Consider the following 14,831-nt stretch of genomic DNA (forward strand, 5'->3'; position numbering starts at 1 on the left):
CTTAATGCCACCGTGTTATGAGGGGGCTGGGCCTTAAAGGGGATGGGGCCTCATGCCAAGAGCTACCTAAGATGCACTCTGCCCCTCACCAAGCCCCCGTGCCTCTCCCACAAAAGCAAAGGGTCAATGAGGCTGTCACGGATGTCCTGGGGGTGTTTTCACACTTCTTAATGTACATCGGCTGCTTCCAGACCCTGAAAATAAGCTGAAAATCCACTGTTTACAGTGGTTTTCAGTTAGTTTTTCCTGCCACCATGTGATTTCGGCTCCTTACCGGGTGATCGTATGAAGGGAGCTGAAATCATGTGAAACACAGTGGCACTGTGTGAGTTGGCAGGTATGGGACCCCAACCATATGAGCTTCTCCAGCACAGCAAGCTTTTACAGCATATTGTCAATACTATAAGACCCCCGAAATGTGAATTTCATCTAGTAATGCCACGTTTTTTGGTTTTTTTTTTAAACTTTATTTTTTGTTTTCCATATCTCACAATAATCAAAAACATAGGGTTACTGTCAGGTACATCATTATGAGGTTTAGAACAGCTACAGCATTGTTAGCAATATATGGTTAATATGTCTATCGGTAACAGTATAGTAGACCCTGCAAACAATTGCATTACCAATATTCCGTCAGTACATTGTCGTTCTTGTGGCTATCTAGGGGCGCTACTTGCCGCCCATAGTCCCAGATTACAATAAACGTATGCAGCAAAACATACTATAAAAAATTGCATTCACTTTGCTCATGGAGTATGATCCTCATCCCACCCCCTCCGGCACAATGACCTGCTCCAGCTGTGTGTTTGTGGGTTGCCTCAAAGTCTCGACATACGATCTATAGGGCCCCCATATTTCTTTAGGTCGAGAAGTGCTAGGCACTATGCTTGCATAAACCTCATTGTTAATATTACAATATGCCAGGCTGTGTAGCCAACTCTGCAGCGTAGGAACTGATTTGCGGCCCCACACTATATAAATTTCTCTTTTAGCCAGCAGAAGACCGATAGATGCAAAACTTCTGTATTTTTTGGGGAAGTTTACTGCATAGCCTAGCAAGGCCATTTCTAGTGTAGGAATGAGAGGTAAGTTTATCATGGTGCCTACCGTAGTGTGTATTTGTTCCCAATATCCCTGCAACTTAGGGCATGTCCATGCAAGGTGTGCAAAGTCTGCGGCCTGGACAGATCTAGCCTGTGTGCCTTTGCCGGTGTAAAATAGATACGGCATAGGAATTTAAAATGGAGAAGCTTATGTCTACTATTAAGAGAGACACTCTTGGTGACCTCGCAGCATTTTGCCCATTGTTCATCCGTAATGGAGTGCCCTAGATCATTCACCCAATCCCTGCGGACCTTGTCATCATTTACAGGTTTCAGGCTAGCACATGCTTTGTATAGTTTAGAAATTAAATGGGTACCGGTCTCATGCTTGATGACCAATGTAAGGGGCGTGAAGGAGTCTGGCTCCAATGGATAAGTAGGCAGGAAAGAGTGTAGAGCCAAATGACGGCCTAACACAAAACTGTCCATGAAGATGAGATCTTGAAACCGGGAGTCGTCCGGCACCAAGAAGATGTGTCCCTCCAGATATAAATCTCCTATGGTGGTGATATCGAATTTAGTTAAGGTTCGTTGAACCAGTTTTTCACCTGTTATAGGTAACCAAGGGGCATTAGGAAGGGGCAGCGCAGAGGAGTATAGCGCAGTGGCGCCATTGTATCGTTTGAGTTTATGCCATGCCCAGCTGGTGGTTGAGACTGTCTGTATGTCATTAGGATCTCTGGGCACCCCCTTGGGAAGGACCGCCGAGAGCCGTTCCGGTAAGACAAAATCTGCCTCAGGACGAAGAAATGGGATCTTCGCGTCTAGAGATGGTACCACGCATAGGCATAGCAGCATTGAGCCACCAGAAAATATAATTGTAGATCAGGGACGCCATAATCACCTCTTTCATATGGGAGAGTAAGTACCTGCCATCAGACTCTTGCCCCTTGCCTTCCCACACCAGCCAAATGAGGTGTGTAAACAATTTGTTTTAAAAAACGTTCATAAGGGGAATTGGAATATTATTAAAAAGATATAAAAATTTAGGGAGCACTACCATCTTAAGTATCACGACTGCAATTGACAGCGGTAAACGCAGCCACTCATCGACCTGTGTTTCTAATGCACATAGTGCTTGTCCATAATTCAAGCGAATGATCTGGGCAGTATCTAAATGGTTATGGATACCCAAATATCTAACTGAGTCACTGCACCGCTCCAGAGGAAATTCACAGTCCCTTTGGGCTGTGCAGGGCGTTAAAGGAAAGATCACCGACTTGTACCAGTTGATACCAAGGCCAGAGAAACAACCAAATCAGAGGATTTCCCTAATGAGTGGCTCTAAATTTACTCGGGAGTCTCTAACATACAAAATGGTGTCATCGGCATAGAGCGAAACCAGCAGGGGGCCGGTGTTAAATTGCAAGCCTCTCTGCAAATGCCGTTCTTGAAAATGACGGATTAAGGGATCCATGACTAAAATAAATAAAAGGGGAGACAAGAGGCAGCCTTGCCTAGTGCCTCTTGAGAGAGAAAAGGGACGGGATAGCGTGTCGTTCAGGCGAAGCCTCGCCATGGGTCGGCTGTATAACAGTGCAGTGGTGGCTATAAAGCCCATAGGCATGCCCATTCGGCGCATAACCGAGATGAAGAAGAGCCACTCTAAGGACTCAAAGGCGTTTTCAGCATCTAAGAGAATGGCGGCGGCGGGAACCTCTGTGCAGTATTGAGAAGAGTGTTCTGAGATTTAAAGAGGTAGAGCGGTGCGGGACAAAGCCCGATTGGGCCGGCGATATGATAAACTCCATCAGCTGTGATAGACGATTGGCGATGATTTTAGCTAAGATTTTATAATCCAGGTTTAATAAGGATAATGGTCTATAGAAGCTGCATAGGGATGGGTCTTTGCCTGGTTTGGGGAGGAGAACAATAACAGCCTCACGAAGCATGGGAGGAAATATCTGTTTTTCAAGGGCCTCGGCATATACTTCTATTAATTGTGGTGCTAGAAGGTCTTTATAAGCCTTATACAAATCCCCTGTGAATCCCTCCAGTCCAGGCGCAGATGAGCCTACTAGGAAATCTTGCATGTTTTTTTCAAAATACACCATTGCAATTTCGGACAGATATGCTTCCTGGGCCGACGGATCATTCTCCACCCTAGTAGTGTATAGGGCTGTGAAGTAGGCAAGGAACTCATCCCGAATCTCCGAGGTAGAAGTGAGAGTCTGATCTGTGGAGGAGCGAAGCGCAGTGATGTAAGCGCTACTTTACTGGGGGCGGAGCATCTGTGCCAGTACCCTGCCGGAACGCTCTCCTTCTCCATATTACCCATATATAGAAGCTCGCGTTCAGCGGCCTCCCGAAATTCAACTAAGAGGGTCAACCGCCAACCCGTGTCTGTCGCACTGGGAGCGTGGAGTGTTTCGGCATCTAAATCGGTCAGTTCACGTTCAATACGTGTAAGTGTAGTCCGCAAATCTTTAAGAACTCTGTCATGCTTTGCTATACAGACTCACCTGATATATGCCTTGAAACCCTCCCATAGAACCGCCCATGTGTCAACCGAGCCGGTATCTAAAGAAAAATAGTCTTCGATGGCCTCGCGTACCTCTGCGTTAAAAAGATCATCCTGGAGGGCTCGGCTCAGGAATCGCCATTTCCACTTGAACCACTCGGGACGTGCAAATGAAGTTGCACTGGAGAGTGGTCCGAGTATGTCTTTGGTAAGGTCGTGAGAGACCCGAACCAGCTAGCGAGGCCTGGGGAAATCAGCCAATAATCTATTCTAGTCTATTTATTGTGTTGGCAGCGACAATTGCTCACAAAGTTCCAGTAGGGCGCGACATGCTCTAGGTTTGGTGTCTGTGGACATGGTGGTGCTGTCTAAGCTAGGATTTAGTAGCAGGTTGAAATCTCCCCCTAGCAACAGGAAGCAAGGCTCGATCCTTGCTAATTGGGGGTGTAACGCATGGAAAAAATCAGGGGAATCAGTATTTGGGCCGTATACACACACCAGAACCGTATTGTGCCCTATAAGTGAGCCCGTGACAATTATGTATCTGCCTTCACTATCTCCCACCACAGACCTGGGGCTGAAAGGAAGCCGTTTATGAATGAGGATGGCTGTGCCTCTAGCATAGTTACTATCATTAGCAAAATACCTATGTGCTCCCCAGCAAGCTGCAAAACGGGATGAGTCTGATTTGGGTAGATGCGTTTCCTGCAGATAGGCAATGTCCACCTTATTTCTCAGTAGATAGTGAACAACCTGTCTCCTTTTCCGATTATCATTAAGGCCCCTAACATTCCAAGACAATAAGGAGAGGCCAGATGGACCTTTAACGTTACCTAACCTAGCCATCGGTTGTATAGTTGTCGGGACCCATTATAGTCAAGCAGGTGTAAATAGAGAAAACAGTGACCGTAAACAAAGCTGTAAACAAATAGAAACAATTAAACCATGAAAAACGACCCCCCCCCACCACCCCCTACCCAACCTCACTCCCTTCCAAGCGAGGCAGAACCATATCAGTAAGTAGAACGTGAAGCACCAATAGCCTTAACACTGAACTGAAAGTGCCTAATAGAGGTACAATCGTATTAACCAGAACAATCCCAAGGGTGTACACCATTGGGGGTTGCAACGCCACGTCAGACAACCAGCTATATGTCTCATTATAGATGTAGGTATGGCATTATCCCCGAATAGACATGCATTTAACAAATAAGGACCAATGCAGCAAAATTAACCGGTGCCGGAACTAGAAAAGAGTTCAACGCTTGCGTCGGAGCCGCTATGGGGGGGTGACGGGCCCCCCCATCGCCCCAGTCCTGCTGTTGTTCTGTTTGTATGCATGACAGAATTCTTGCACTTCCGTAGGGTTTTAAAAAATGCATGCCCTGCCCCCAACATCCACCCGCAGTCTGGCGGGGTACAACATGCCATATTTCAAACCCAGATTTCTGAGGGTGGCTTTGACACCATTATACTTTCGGCGAGCATCCTGTACCATGACTGTAAAATCCGGTTAGAAGGAGGGTTTAGAGTTCTGCCATGTAATGTCTCCATGATCTCTTGCAAAGTACAGGGCAGAGTCGCGGTCCCGGAAGTTCATAATGTGTGCAATTATGGGTCTAGGGGGGCAACCCGGATTAGGTCTGGGTCCCAAGGAACGATGGGCACGTTCTATCACAAACCCAGGGGTGAAGGACTCGCGTCCGAACAAATCACCCAGCAGGCTTTGGCTTTGGTTTCCAGGACGCCCAGTGTGCGAATGTTATTGCGCCTCAAGGTCTCTTTTTTGAGTGCCACTTCTTCGAGGATGTGCTCGACACGCTCTAGTCTTTTGCAGGACTGAGCCGTTCTGTCTTCGATTTCAGAGATGCGGGCCTCTGCCACATCCAGGCGCATATTATGTGCTTGAATTTTAGAACCCAAATCCGCCAGATTTTTGTCCAGTGCGTAGAAAAAACGGCCGCCAAGAGCTTTGAAACCAGCCCTCATCTCCTGCAGCACTGCCGTGGAAAGGGACGAAGGGTCATCAGCTTTTTCGATGCCTTGAGCGCTTTCCGCCATGTTAGAGCCTTCATCAGGGGCCTTGTCCGCAAGCTTTTCAAAGGGTAGGGTCTTTTGTTTAGGATCTTTACGGCCCATGCCTCGGGCCGCTTTGCCAGAGCAATCATGGGAAAGTTGGTGATGACCAAGAAACACCAGGGTGGCCCAGCTATCCTGCGCAGTCATTTGGCAGTCCAGGGGGCAATGGATTGGTCGGGGATCCACGGGTCACTATGCACAGTAGGCCTCCAGCAGCAAGGAATTGCGGGTATGGGGCCCCTGAAATGCACTACTAGTGTCCCATGCGAGGAAGATACACCAAAAAGGGTCAAGCTACTCCACAAATCGTAGTGGCTGTGCCGCAGGTCCGAGGGGAAGTTGGATTGCGATAGGTCTAGAGTCTGGGCCCCATACCCTGCAGAGGCTGGTGAGCAGGCCCCACGGCTGCAGGACCGGGAGCACGATGGCCTCGAGCCCACGCTGAAGAGTGAGGAGATGTGCCGCTGATTGACATCAGCAGACGGGCTGAGTAATCAAGGTGGGCCTCTGATCTGAGGAAGGATGCCCCCCGTGTCTCTGTCACGTCGAAAGATGAGGCAGTACCGGCAACAGCAGACCTCAAGGCACAGCCAGGGACAGTGGGCAGGTAACAGTTCCGCTGGTTTACAGAGGTCGGGACCCAAGGGAGAGGGAGCCGCACCGCAAGGCAGAAGGGCCCGGCGCACGGGCAGACACCGGCCCGCCCCCCAAGCTCCCCGCGCCTGCTTGCATCTGGATGGGGGCACCCTGGCTCAGCACGGGCCCTGTCCCTGCCTGGCTTCAGGGGAACGGCAGGCACGGACTCTGGGGATCGGACGCAGCTAGAACCAGCCGCAACTTAGTCAAATCGTCCGCCGATCAGGGGGGCCTTGCCACCCCTGCCCAGCGCCCGACCCAATCACCACTACCGTGGGACCCCCATAACCTCGAGTCAGTGATGGCCTGCAGACCTCTCTCCACCTCGCAGCACCAGGAAAGGGCTGCCCACCTCGGCCGGCATGCACCGCCGGCTCCTGCGGCACACGATGTTTCTCGATGGGGAAGTTGTCTTGCCAGCTGAGAGTGGTAGCACCGTTATTAGGGGGTGTTCAGCGCTCCAACGCTGTGCTTATTCGGAAGTTGCCGCTGCAAATGTCGGGGATAAAGCAGGATAGCTGGGGGACTCTGACAGAGCTTCAGCAGCAAGCGGCCATCTTAGTCGCTTGTGTGGCCATGGCCCCCTAGTAATGCCATGTTAATGTTACATGCAGCCTGTAGTGTGAACTCCTCCAGGTATGAGCACCCCATGCTTCAGGGACTCAGCAATTTGCACTTGTCCAGCGGACACTCTCAGTAATATGAGCAGTGTGATCTCCCCCAGGTTTGAGTGGTCAATGCATAAACACCCCCTCAATGCCCCTTTATTCCTATATGGATTCAATGATCTATTGGCATCTAGCATCATGAGCTTCCTGTATCATTGTTGTAGGGTCTCAGTAGGGTAAGGTACCGTTAGTAGTGGCCTGCCAGTTCCACTGAACCTCTGCAGTGTTATATTTCTTATGCAGTATGCAGGGCTGCAGTATTTTCAGGGTGTTGTGGTGTTCCACATGCACAGCACTGGGTGAAACCATGCAAGATTTGTAGTGTCCCTGTCATTTGGGGAGCACGTTGGTACCATCCCAGTGACTTGGTAGTTTGGAATAAACAGAGCTGGCCCAGTGTCTCAAATTCACTCTGGTGTTTTTGTGTCAAGGCTAACTAATTCCACGTGTGGATAGAATGAGTGTTAGAAATGGGGGTCTCTTGTTGGCAGAGGTAGGTACCATTGTCCAAATAGGGACCCTTTCGTATAGTCAGAGTAAAGGGGATACACACTCTAGATAACCCCTGCTCACCCCCTTGGTAGCTTGGCAAGAGCAGACAGGCTTATCCAAAAGGCAATGTGTAAAGATTTTGCACCAACACTCACAGTAACACACTGAAAACACCACAAACGGACACCACACTAGTTTAGAAAAATAAAATATCTTTATCTAAACTAAAAAAGACCAAAATGACAGAAATCTAACATACATAGTTAAAATATGATTTTCAAAAGGTTTCAAGAACTTGTACCATAGAAAACTATGGATGCATGACTTTTCACCAAAGTACCTGTAGATGCGTCAAAGTTCACAAGCCAAACAGCCGCAGCGTCGGAAAACAAAGAGATGTGACACTCCTGAGACCTTGGGGAGGCGATGCAACAGTCCCGCTGCATGCAGAGGAGGGGTTGCGTAGAATCCAGTCTGTACGGGGAGTGATACGTAGATTCTTCGTGACGGTTCCGGTCCATGGGTGATGGGTTGGAAGAACTTGCCGCAAAGGTACGAAGCGTGAAAATCCAGGATGGGTTGGCGATCGATGCGGCGGCGGTGAGCTGTGCTCCGTCGGTCCTCTTCAGCCCCGATCCCTTGATGCGTCGATTTCGTAGTTCTTTGAGTTTCTTCTTGCTTCCAGCTCCCAAACAGCAGCAACAACCTCCAGAGGCCAAAAACTGGCACAGGCACCTCTTGGAAAGTCAGAACTCACAGCAGCAGAGTTCAGGGAAGCTGGGAGTGAATTCTTTGTGCCCCTGAGACTTCAGAACAGGAGGCCATCTCACTTCAGGCTCTTGGAGACCTCCTTCAAGCAGGGGACACAGCACACAGCAAAGTCCTTCTTCTTTCCTTGGCAGAAACAGCAACTGCAGGCCAACCCCAGACACACAGCAAGGCCAGTACTTCTCCTCAGTCTCTCCAGCTCTTCTCCTTGTCAAAGGTTCCTCTTAAATTCCAGGAGTGATCTAAAGTCTGGGGTTTTGGGTCTGATACTTAAACCCCAAAATGTCTTTGTTACCTTTCTGTAAGGGGCTCTGAGCCCATTTCAAACCTGATCTCGGGGGCACTCTGCAAGTGCACAACATCATCCTTTGTCGGTAAGAGCCTTTTACACACCACAGGGGGGCGGAGCCAGCATTGTGGAAGGCAGGCACAGCCCTATTCAGGTACAGGTGCTACTCCTCCCACCACTCCAAATGCAGATCAGGCCTATGCAGTCTAGTGCTAACTCATCCAGACTCCTGAAGCCACTGCACCTCCCTAGCCCCTGTCACTGCAAAGCCAGAAAGTCAATCCACAAACAGGCAGAGGCACACAGGACGGTTGAACAAGAAAATAGCCACTTTCTAAAAGTGCTATTTTCAAACATAATTTAAAAAACATCTTTACTAAAAGATGTGTTATGAAATCCTGAGTTTAGAGATACCAAATTCCATTTTTCCATCTTATCCCGATGGGAAGATATGCTTATAAAATGTTACAAAGCATTCCCCATTCTGTCCTATGGGGTAGGATAGCCTTTCAATAGTTAAAAACGAAATTGGCTGTATTTTACTATCAGGAAATGTCACGGACACACCAGTACATGTCTTACTTTTCACATACACTGCACCCTACCCACAGGGGCACCTTGGGCCTACCTTAGGGGTGTCTTATGTGTAAGAAAAGGGAAGGGTAGGGCCTGGCATGTGGGTACACTTGCCAATTCGACATGGCAGCTAACAAATTGTGCACAGGCACTGCGGTGGCAGGCCTGAGACCTCTTTACAAGGCTACTCGTGGGGAGCACAATCAGCACTGCAAGCCCAGTAGTAGCATTTGATTTAGCAGCCCTGGCACACTCAGTGCACTTTACTAGGGACCTATTGGTAAAACAGATATGCCAATCTGGGAGAACCAATCACAATATCAATTTACACAGAGATCATATGCACTTTAGCACTGATCAGCAGTGGTAAAGTGCCCAGAGTCCTATAGCCAACAAACACAGGTCAGGAAAAAATAGGAGGAAGAAGCAAAAAGTTTGGGGATAACCCTGCAAAAAGGGCCATTTCCAACAATGAATTTATACATTAGAAAATGCAAGGATGGCCTTTCAACTTTGGCGTCTAGGTGTTTCTGACCTCCTGATTCCCTCTTCTGTAGTGGTAAGGGTAGCGATAGAGCCCACTGTGGGTAGATAGGGGCCCAATTTAGAGGTGGGTGATAATAGAAAATCCTTTAAGCTGTGGAGGAAGTGCTAAACCAGTAATACATCAGTGGAGATTTCTCTTTTATAGGTTGGTATGGTGAAGGAAATTTAGCCAGTGGACTAATTATTGGATTTAGAACTTTTTTCAAATATTAGATTTTTTTTTGTCACTAGCCATCTTTAAATCAGACCAGAGGTCGGTCAAAAACAAAGAGATGGTTTGAGGGCCTTCTGATTAATTCTCTAGTTGGGAAAGTTTTTCACCATTCAACCCTACATATTTCATTGTGGGTATCTACTGTTCTGTCTGTCCTGAGCAAGACTCCACCATATTTGCTTTGTGGTTGAAAAGTTGACAAACTTAATCACAGATTGTACGTAAAAGATGTCTTGAATACACCTGAGTGTGCATAGTACTATTGTAATTCAGTGTGTTTACTGTACATAGTTGCTTGCACTTCTTTGTTCATTTCCTACACTTTGTCACTTGACCACTGCACAACCTTTTGTATTTTGTCACCAAACCAATCTTAATCTTCAGCTAAAGAAATAACTGCTCGGATAGAGCTACTTCTGATGGGCCTGGCATTATTTGAAAATGCTCACAATTATTGTTCCTATGGGAATGCTGTTTTGTTTGCCTGACAAGATTGAACAGTTATCGCTTGTAACTTTAATACATAAAACCATACCATACAATTTTCAAGAAGATGACCGTTGAGTCTAATTTGAAAAATAGGTGTAATTTTTTAAATAGTTTAACTTATGAACTGTCCAATAATTATGCAGCCGTACCCACTCTTTCTCCTCGGAAACCATAGAATGCCTAGCTTAGGATACTATACTATTTCTAGTAAATGATCTTGTGAGATTTGACTTTCAGACAAAGACCTGGTGCTCTCAAACGTGAACCACCAATAGCTTGTACGAACACATAGGGCCTCATGTAGGAAGCCAAATACCGGTCGGTAACGGCCGAAATTCGGTAAATATCCCGTTACCGACCGGTATTTAGGCATTTGCGATGTAGGTGGCAGATTTTCTGGATTCGGTATTTACCGATTCGGAAATTAAGAAATCGGTAAAATAACGATTCGGTAAATGCCGAATCCAGAAATGCTATGTAGGGGGCACTCAAGTGAGTGCATCATTGGTGTCTGGATTCGTTATTTACCACCAACTACTAGTTGATGGTAAATGACGAATACCTTTCAAAAAGCATTTTTGTGCTATTTGAAAAGTGCAATGTGGCAGACATACATGCCCTTAGGCCATGTATGTGCGCCACATGTGCACACATGCACGAATCAGGGGTGCAACAGGGTGTCAATGTGACACCCTGCCACCCATGATAATGCCTCCCCTATTACCGATTCGGTATTTACCAAATCGGTAATGGTAACTGGCTTCCCATTCTTTCCTATGGGCCTCCAGGCCCATAGGAATGAATGGGAAGGGATGCATTATTACCGATTCGGTAAATACCGATTCTTAAATACCGATATTTACCGAATCGGTAATAATTACCGATTGGTTACCTACATTACATTTACCGATTCATAAATACTGAATCGGTAAAATTCGGTATTTATGAATCGGTAAATGTGATGCTACCTACATATGGCCCATAGTGCCATACAGGGTAATATGATCCCTGCTCTGCGGTGAGCTATAGGTAGCTGAAATATCTGACCAGATTGCAAGCTGAATTGTTGGTGTAGCAGGTCATTCTTTGACTGGTATCTGTGTTGTTGGCGTAACTGTTCCTCACCAGTCTGTAACCTGTGCTATTGTTATAGCACACCCTTAGCAGACTGCTGAATTTGCTGTTGATGTAGCTTCTGCTAAACAGACTTGCTTCATAAAAAGGGGCCTACTACAGCTGTCACGAGTTATTTGTACAATGGTACCGGTAAGTCATATATCCTGGGGCAGATCTACAAGGAAGTGCCGCAGCGTGGCACCGTAAGCCCTTTGGCTGCGCCACGCTGCAGCACTTCCGATGCACAGGGATGTGACATATTTACAAGAATATGTTGCATCTCTGTGCTTCCCCCTGCGCTGGCGCATAAACTGCAGCCATGCGCTGGCGCAGGCACCCTTGCACCATGGTGCAAGGATGCCTGCATCATGGGGAGATGGTTTTTGTGCAGGAAGGGGCACCTTCCTGCACAAAAACAATCACGACAGGCATTTTCCTCTTTTAATGCATGTTGTAGCATGCAGCACGCATTGAAAGAGGAAAGAACGAGGAGAAATGAAAACATTTTTCCTTGTTGCGCCTCGCTATGCCACCTCTAGGGTGGCGTACCATTCAGACGCATCACCAGAATTACGATTTATCGTAAATCTGGAGATGTGTCATGTTCCAGGGGTTTTGCGTGGGAACACCCACAGCAACACCCATGGAACGCCCGTTCAACGCAAAGTGCTGCGTGTGAAGGGGCCGTATTTACAAGGAGAGGAAAAGTCATGCAGGGTGGCTTTCCTGTCCTTGTAAATATGGAGGAGCCCTCTGTGCCACCAGTATGTTCCGAAAAGTGATGTACTGGTGGCGCAGGGGGCTTGTAAATCTGCCCCCCTGTGTTTTTCCTGTGATGGGCCAGGTCAGGTCAGGCAGTGACCTATATTATTGGTACGGCAGACCCACTTGTGCTGGTGCTCTGTTGTAGATGTGGCAATCCCATTCATGCTGTCACCCTTGTCTGTGGCGTAGGGCCTGGCGAGGCTGCTACCAAAATGAATGGTGTTGCTTGCCCAGACGGCCATTATCTCAATTATTGGTGTAGGGTGCCCGCTCGGGCTGTTACCTGTGTTGCTGGTGTGGTACACCCAGTTGAAATGTTGCCTGTATTCATGGTTTACATTCCCAGCTACGTTGTTACCTGTGTTGTTGGTGTAGCAGGCCCTGTGCAGTTTGCCGCTGTAGAACTCCAGACCAATAATGGCAAACATGAGAATGGCGAAGAAGAGCAGTAGACCAATCTGCAGAAGAGGCACCATGGCTTTCATGATGGACTTGAGCACTATCTGTAAACCTGTATGAAATGAGAAGGGAACATTTTGAGTAAATGAACCATCAAGTCTTTCAAATCCATTCTTGTGAACCCCCCCAACTACATCAGTTAAACAGTGATGACCCACCACACCCTTTCTTTTCCAAGAGTCACCAAGGTTCCCGCATTTACTCCCAACTTAAGATGTTAAACATTTTGGCTCCACACAGGGTGACTGTGTGAAGCGAGCCGAAATCGTGTGACACGTGCAAATATATCCATGGCATAGCGCTTTTTTCAGTGAGTCCGACATGTATGGGACCATACACTAAATGATGGTTGCCTGTTTCCAACCTTTGGGAGGCTCCCCACTCAGGACAAATATCCACAAGAAGTGCCCTCAGTTCATTTCTGTCAGAGTCACTGAAGCTGTGAATTGTTTGGCCTTTCCTAATAGGACAAATTAAATCTGCTGATTGGATCACACAGACCTATCAGTGTTTCGGACTGTATGCTCCCTCTGTGTTGGATCACATTCTTGAAGGCTTTATTTACCTATTAGATCAAGCCACAGGCAGTGAGATGTATAAGGACAGACACACATATATAGTGCTGATGCAGCAGAACGTGGCTCCGACTGACTCTAATCCCATTTGCAAAGTATTGCTGTACCTTGCCACTGTGCACATTTCCATTGTTGACTCCTTGGTATTGTTTGCATTTTAGAGTAGGATCTCCAATCTGCTGGGTGCAATAGAAAGCATAGAATGTGTACAAGAACTTGTGCTGCCAAAACAGTTGTTTGCTCATTACTAAGCCTCTAAGCATTTGACTTCCATCTGCCTGTGAACATTTAAAGGCGGTCCCTCCACTTGCGTGAGAAAATGCAGACTGTATAATCTACACTCTGAAATGGTGAATAGCAAAAAATATGTATTAATATCTAGCTTCAAGACTGAATTTACACTGAGTAAATCTGCACATGCAAATTTGCCTTTGTGAATGGAGCACTACATTTTCACAAGGACACAGTACTCAGCATCGCACAGTGCTAGGGATCATGGATCAGGTGGCAATGATGGTTATCAGCACTGTCAGTTTGTCAGCAGTGGGCGAATATTTCTTTGTAGATTTGTAATGCTGCACAGAGATTCTTTTAACTGTAAAGCTCAAACATGTGACCCCATCATGTTCTCTCTCCAAAGCGCATACTTCCTTGGAGCACGTAGCTTCCCAGATTGTCCCAGAAAAGTTCAAACCACAGCAAGCAGACTTCACACTACCCATTTAGTGCACAGTCATACCATATCACTATATATCAATATATCAATAAATATATATATATATATATATATATATATATATATATATATATGTGTGTGTGTGTGTGTGTGTATATATATATGTATATTACCTACTGGCGGTTGCCAGTAGGTAGTTATAGTTAGGACCTATTATCCATAGGAAATCCGCAACATTCTATTTGGAATAACTTTGGCTTGTATATATATATATATATATATATATATTCTGTGTAAAGCCAAAATAAAGCGCACACTCAGGGGTTAATCCTTCACGCAGTTCTTTTATTCCAGTAACGCCTTGACTGCAACGCAGTTTTGATCACTGAAAAATGCAAGGTATAGTGATATTATGGTACTAAAAAAAACACTAGTTATAGTTAACTGAAGTGACTATAGCTTATGCCATGAAGTAACTATAACTTGCTGCCCTACCATGGACAGCCAACCTCCATGGTTGAGCAATGCCCCAGGATCCACAGTTCAACAGAGTTATGGATTTTTTTTTTTTAATTTGACCTCAGGATAGGCCCTCAGGGACCCCCCTCCCAGGGGGTCAGGGTATCCTTATCCCCGGCAAAGGTACACCGGGGTGAAATGCAGTTACATTTTGACCATTAGTTTCTAAAAAAAATACAGAACAGATTTGCACCAAATCACAACAAGTATTGGCAAAGCCAATCGGTCTGGCGTTGGCTACCATCAATTTGGCAATTCCGGTTTTGTTTAGTCAAGGTTTTTGCTAACCTTTATTATTTGAGAATATACCGGGCACCTATCAATCTTAAAAAAAAGAAAAGAAAATTGCTACAGGCAAAAAGTTTCTTAGTTCTCAAAAAACCACATATTACCGTAGTCC

General features: G+C 46.5%; 1 protein-coding gene across 1 annotated transcript in view; it reads right to left on the bottom strand.

Annotated features, from left to right (window-relative positions):
• The window catches only part of CACNA1E (calcium voltage-gated channel subunit alpha1 E), a 1,399,715-nt gene that overhangs the window by 795,496 nt on the left and 589,388 nt on the right, over positions 1–14,831 (bottom strand). Inside the window, exon 5 of the mRNA XM_085601759.1 lies at positions 12,561–12,713. Coding sequence (XP_085457885.1) covers positions 12,561–12,713 — 153 coding nt within the window. The remainder of the gene's footprint in view (positions 1–12,560; positions 12,714–14,831) is intronic.

This window comes from Triturus cristatus, chromosome 4_2 (assembly GCF_964204655.1).
Source record: "Triturus cristatus chromosome 4_2, aTriCri1.1, whole genome shotgun sequence".
In the NCBI taxonomy this organism is placed as follows: Eukaryota; Metazoa; Chordata; class Amphibia; order Caudata; family Salamandridae; genus Triturus; species Triturus cristatus.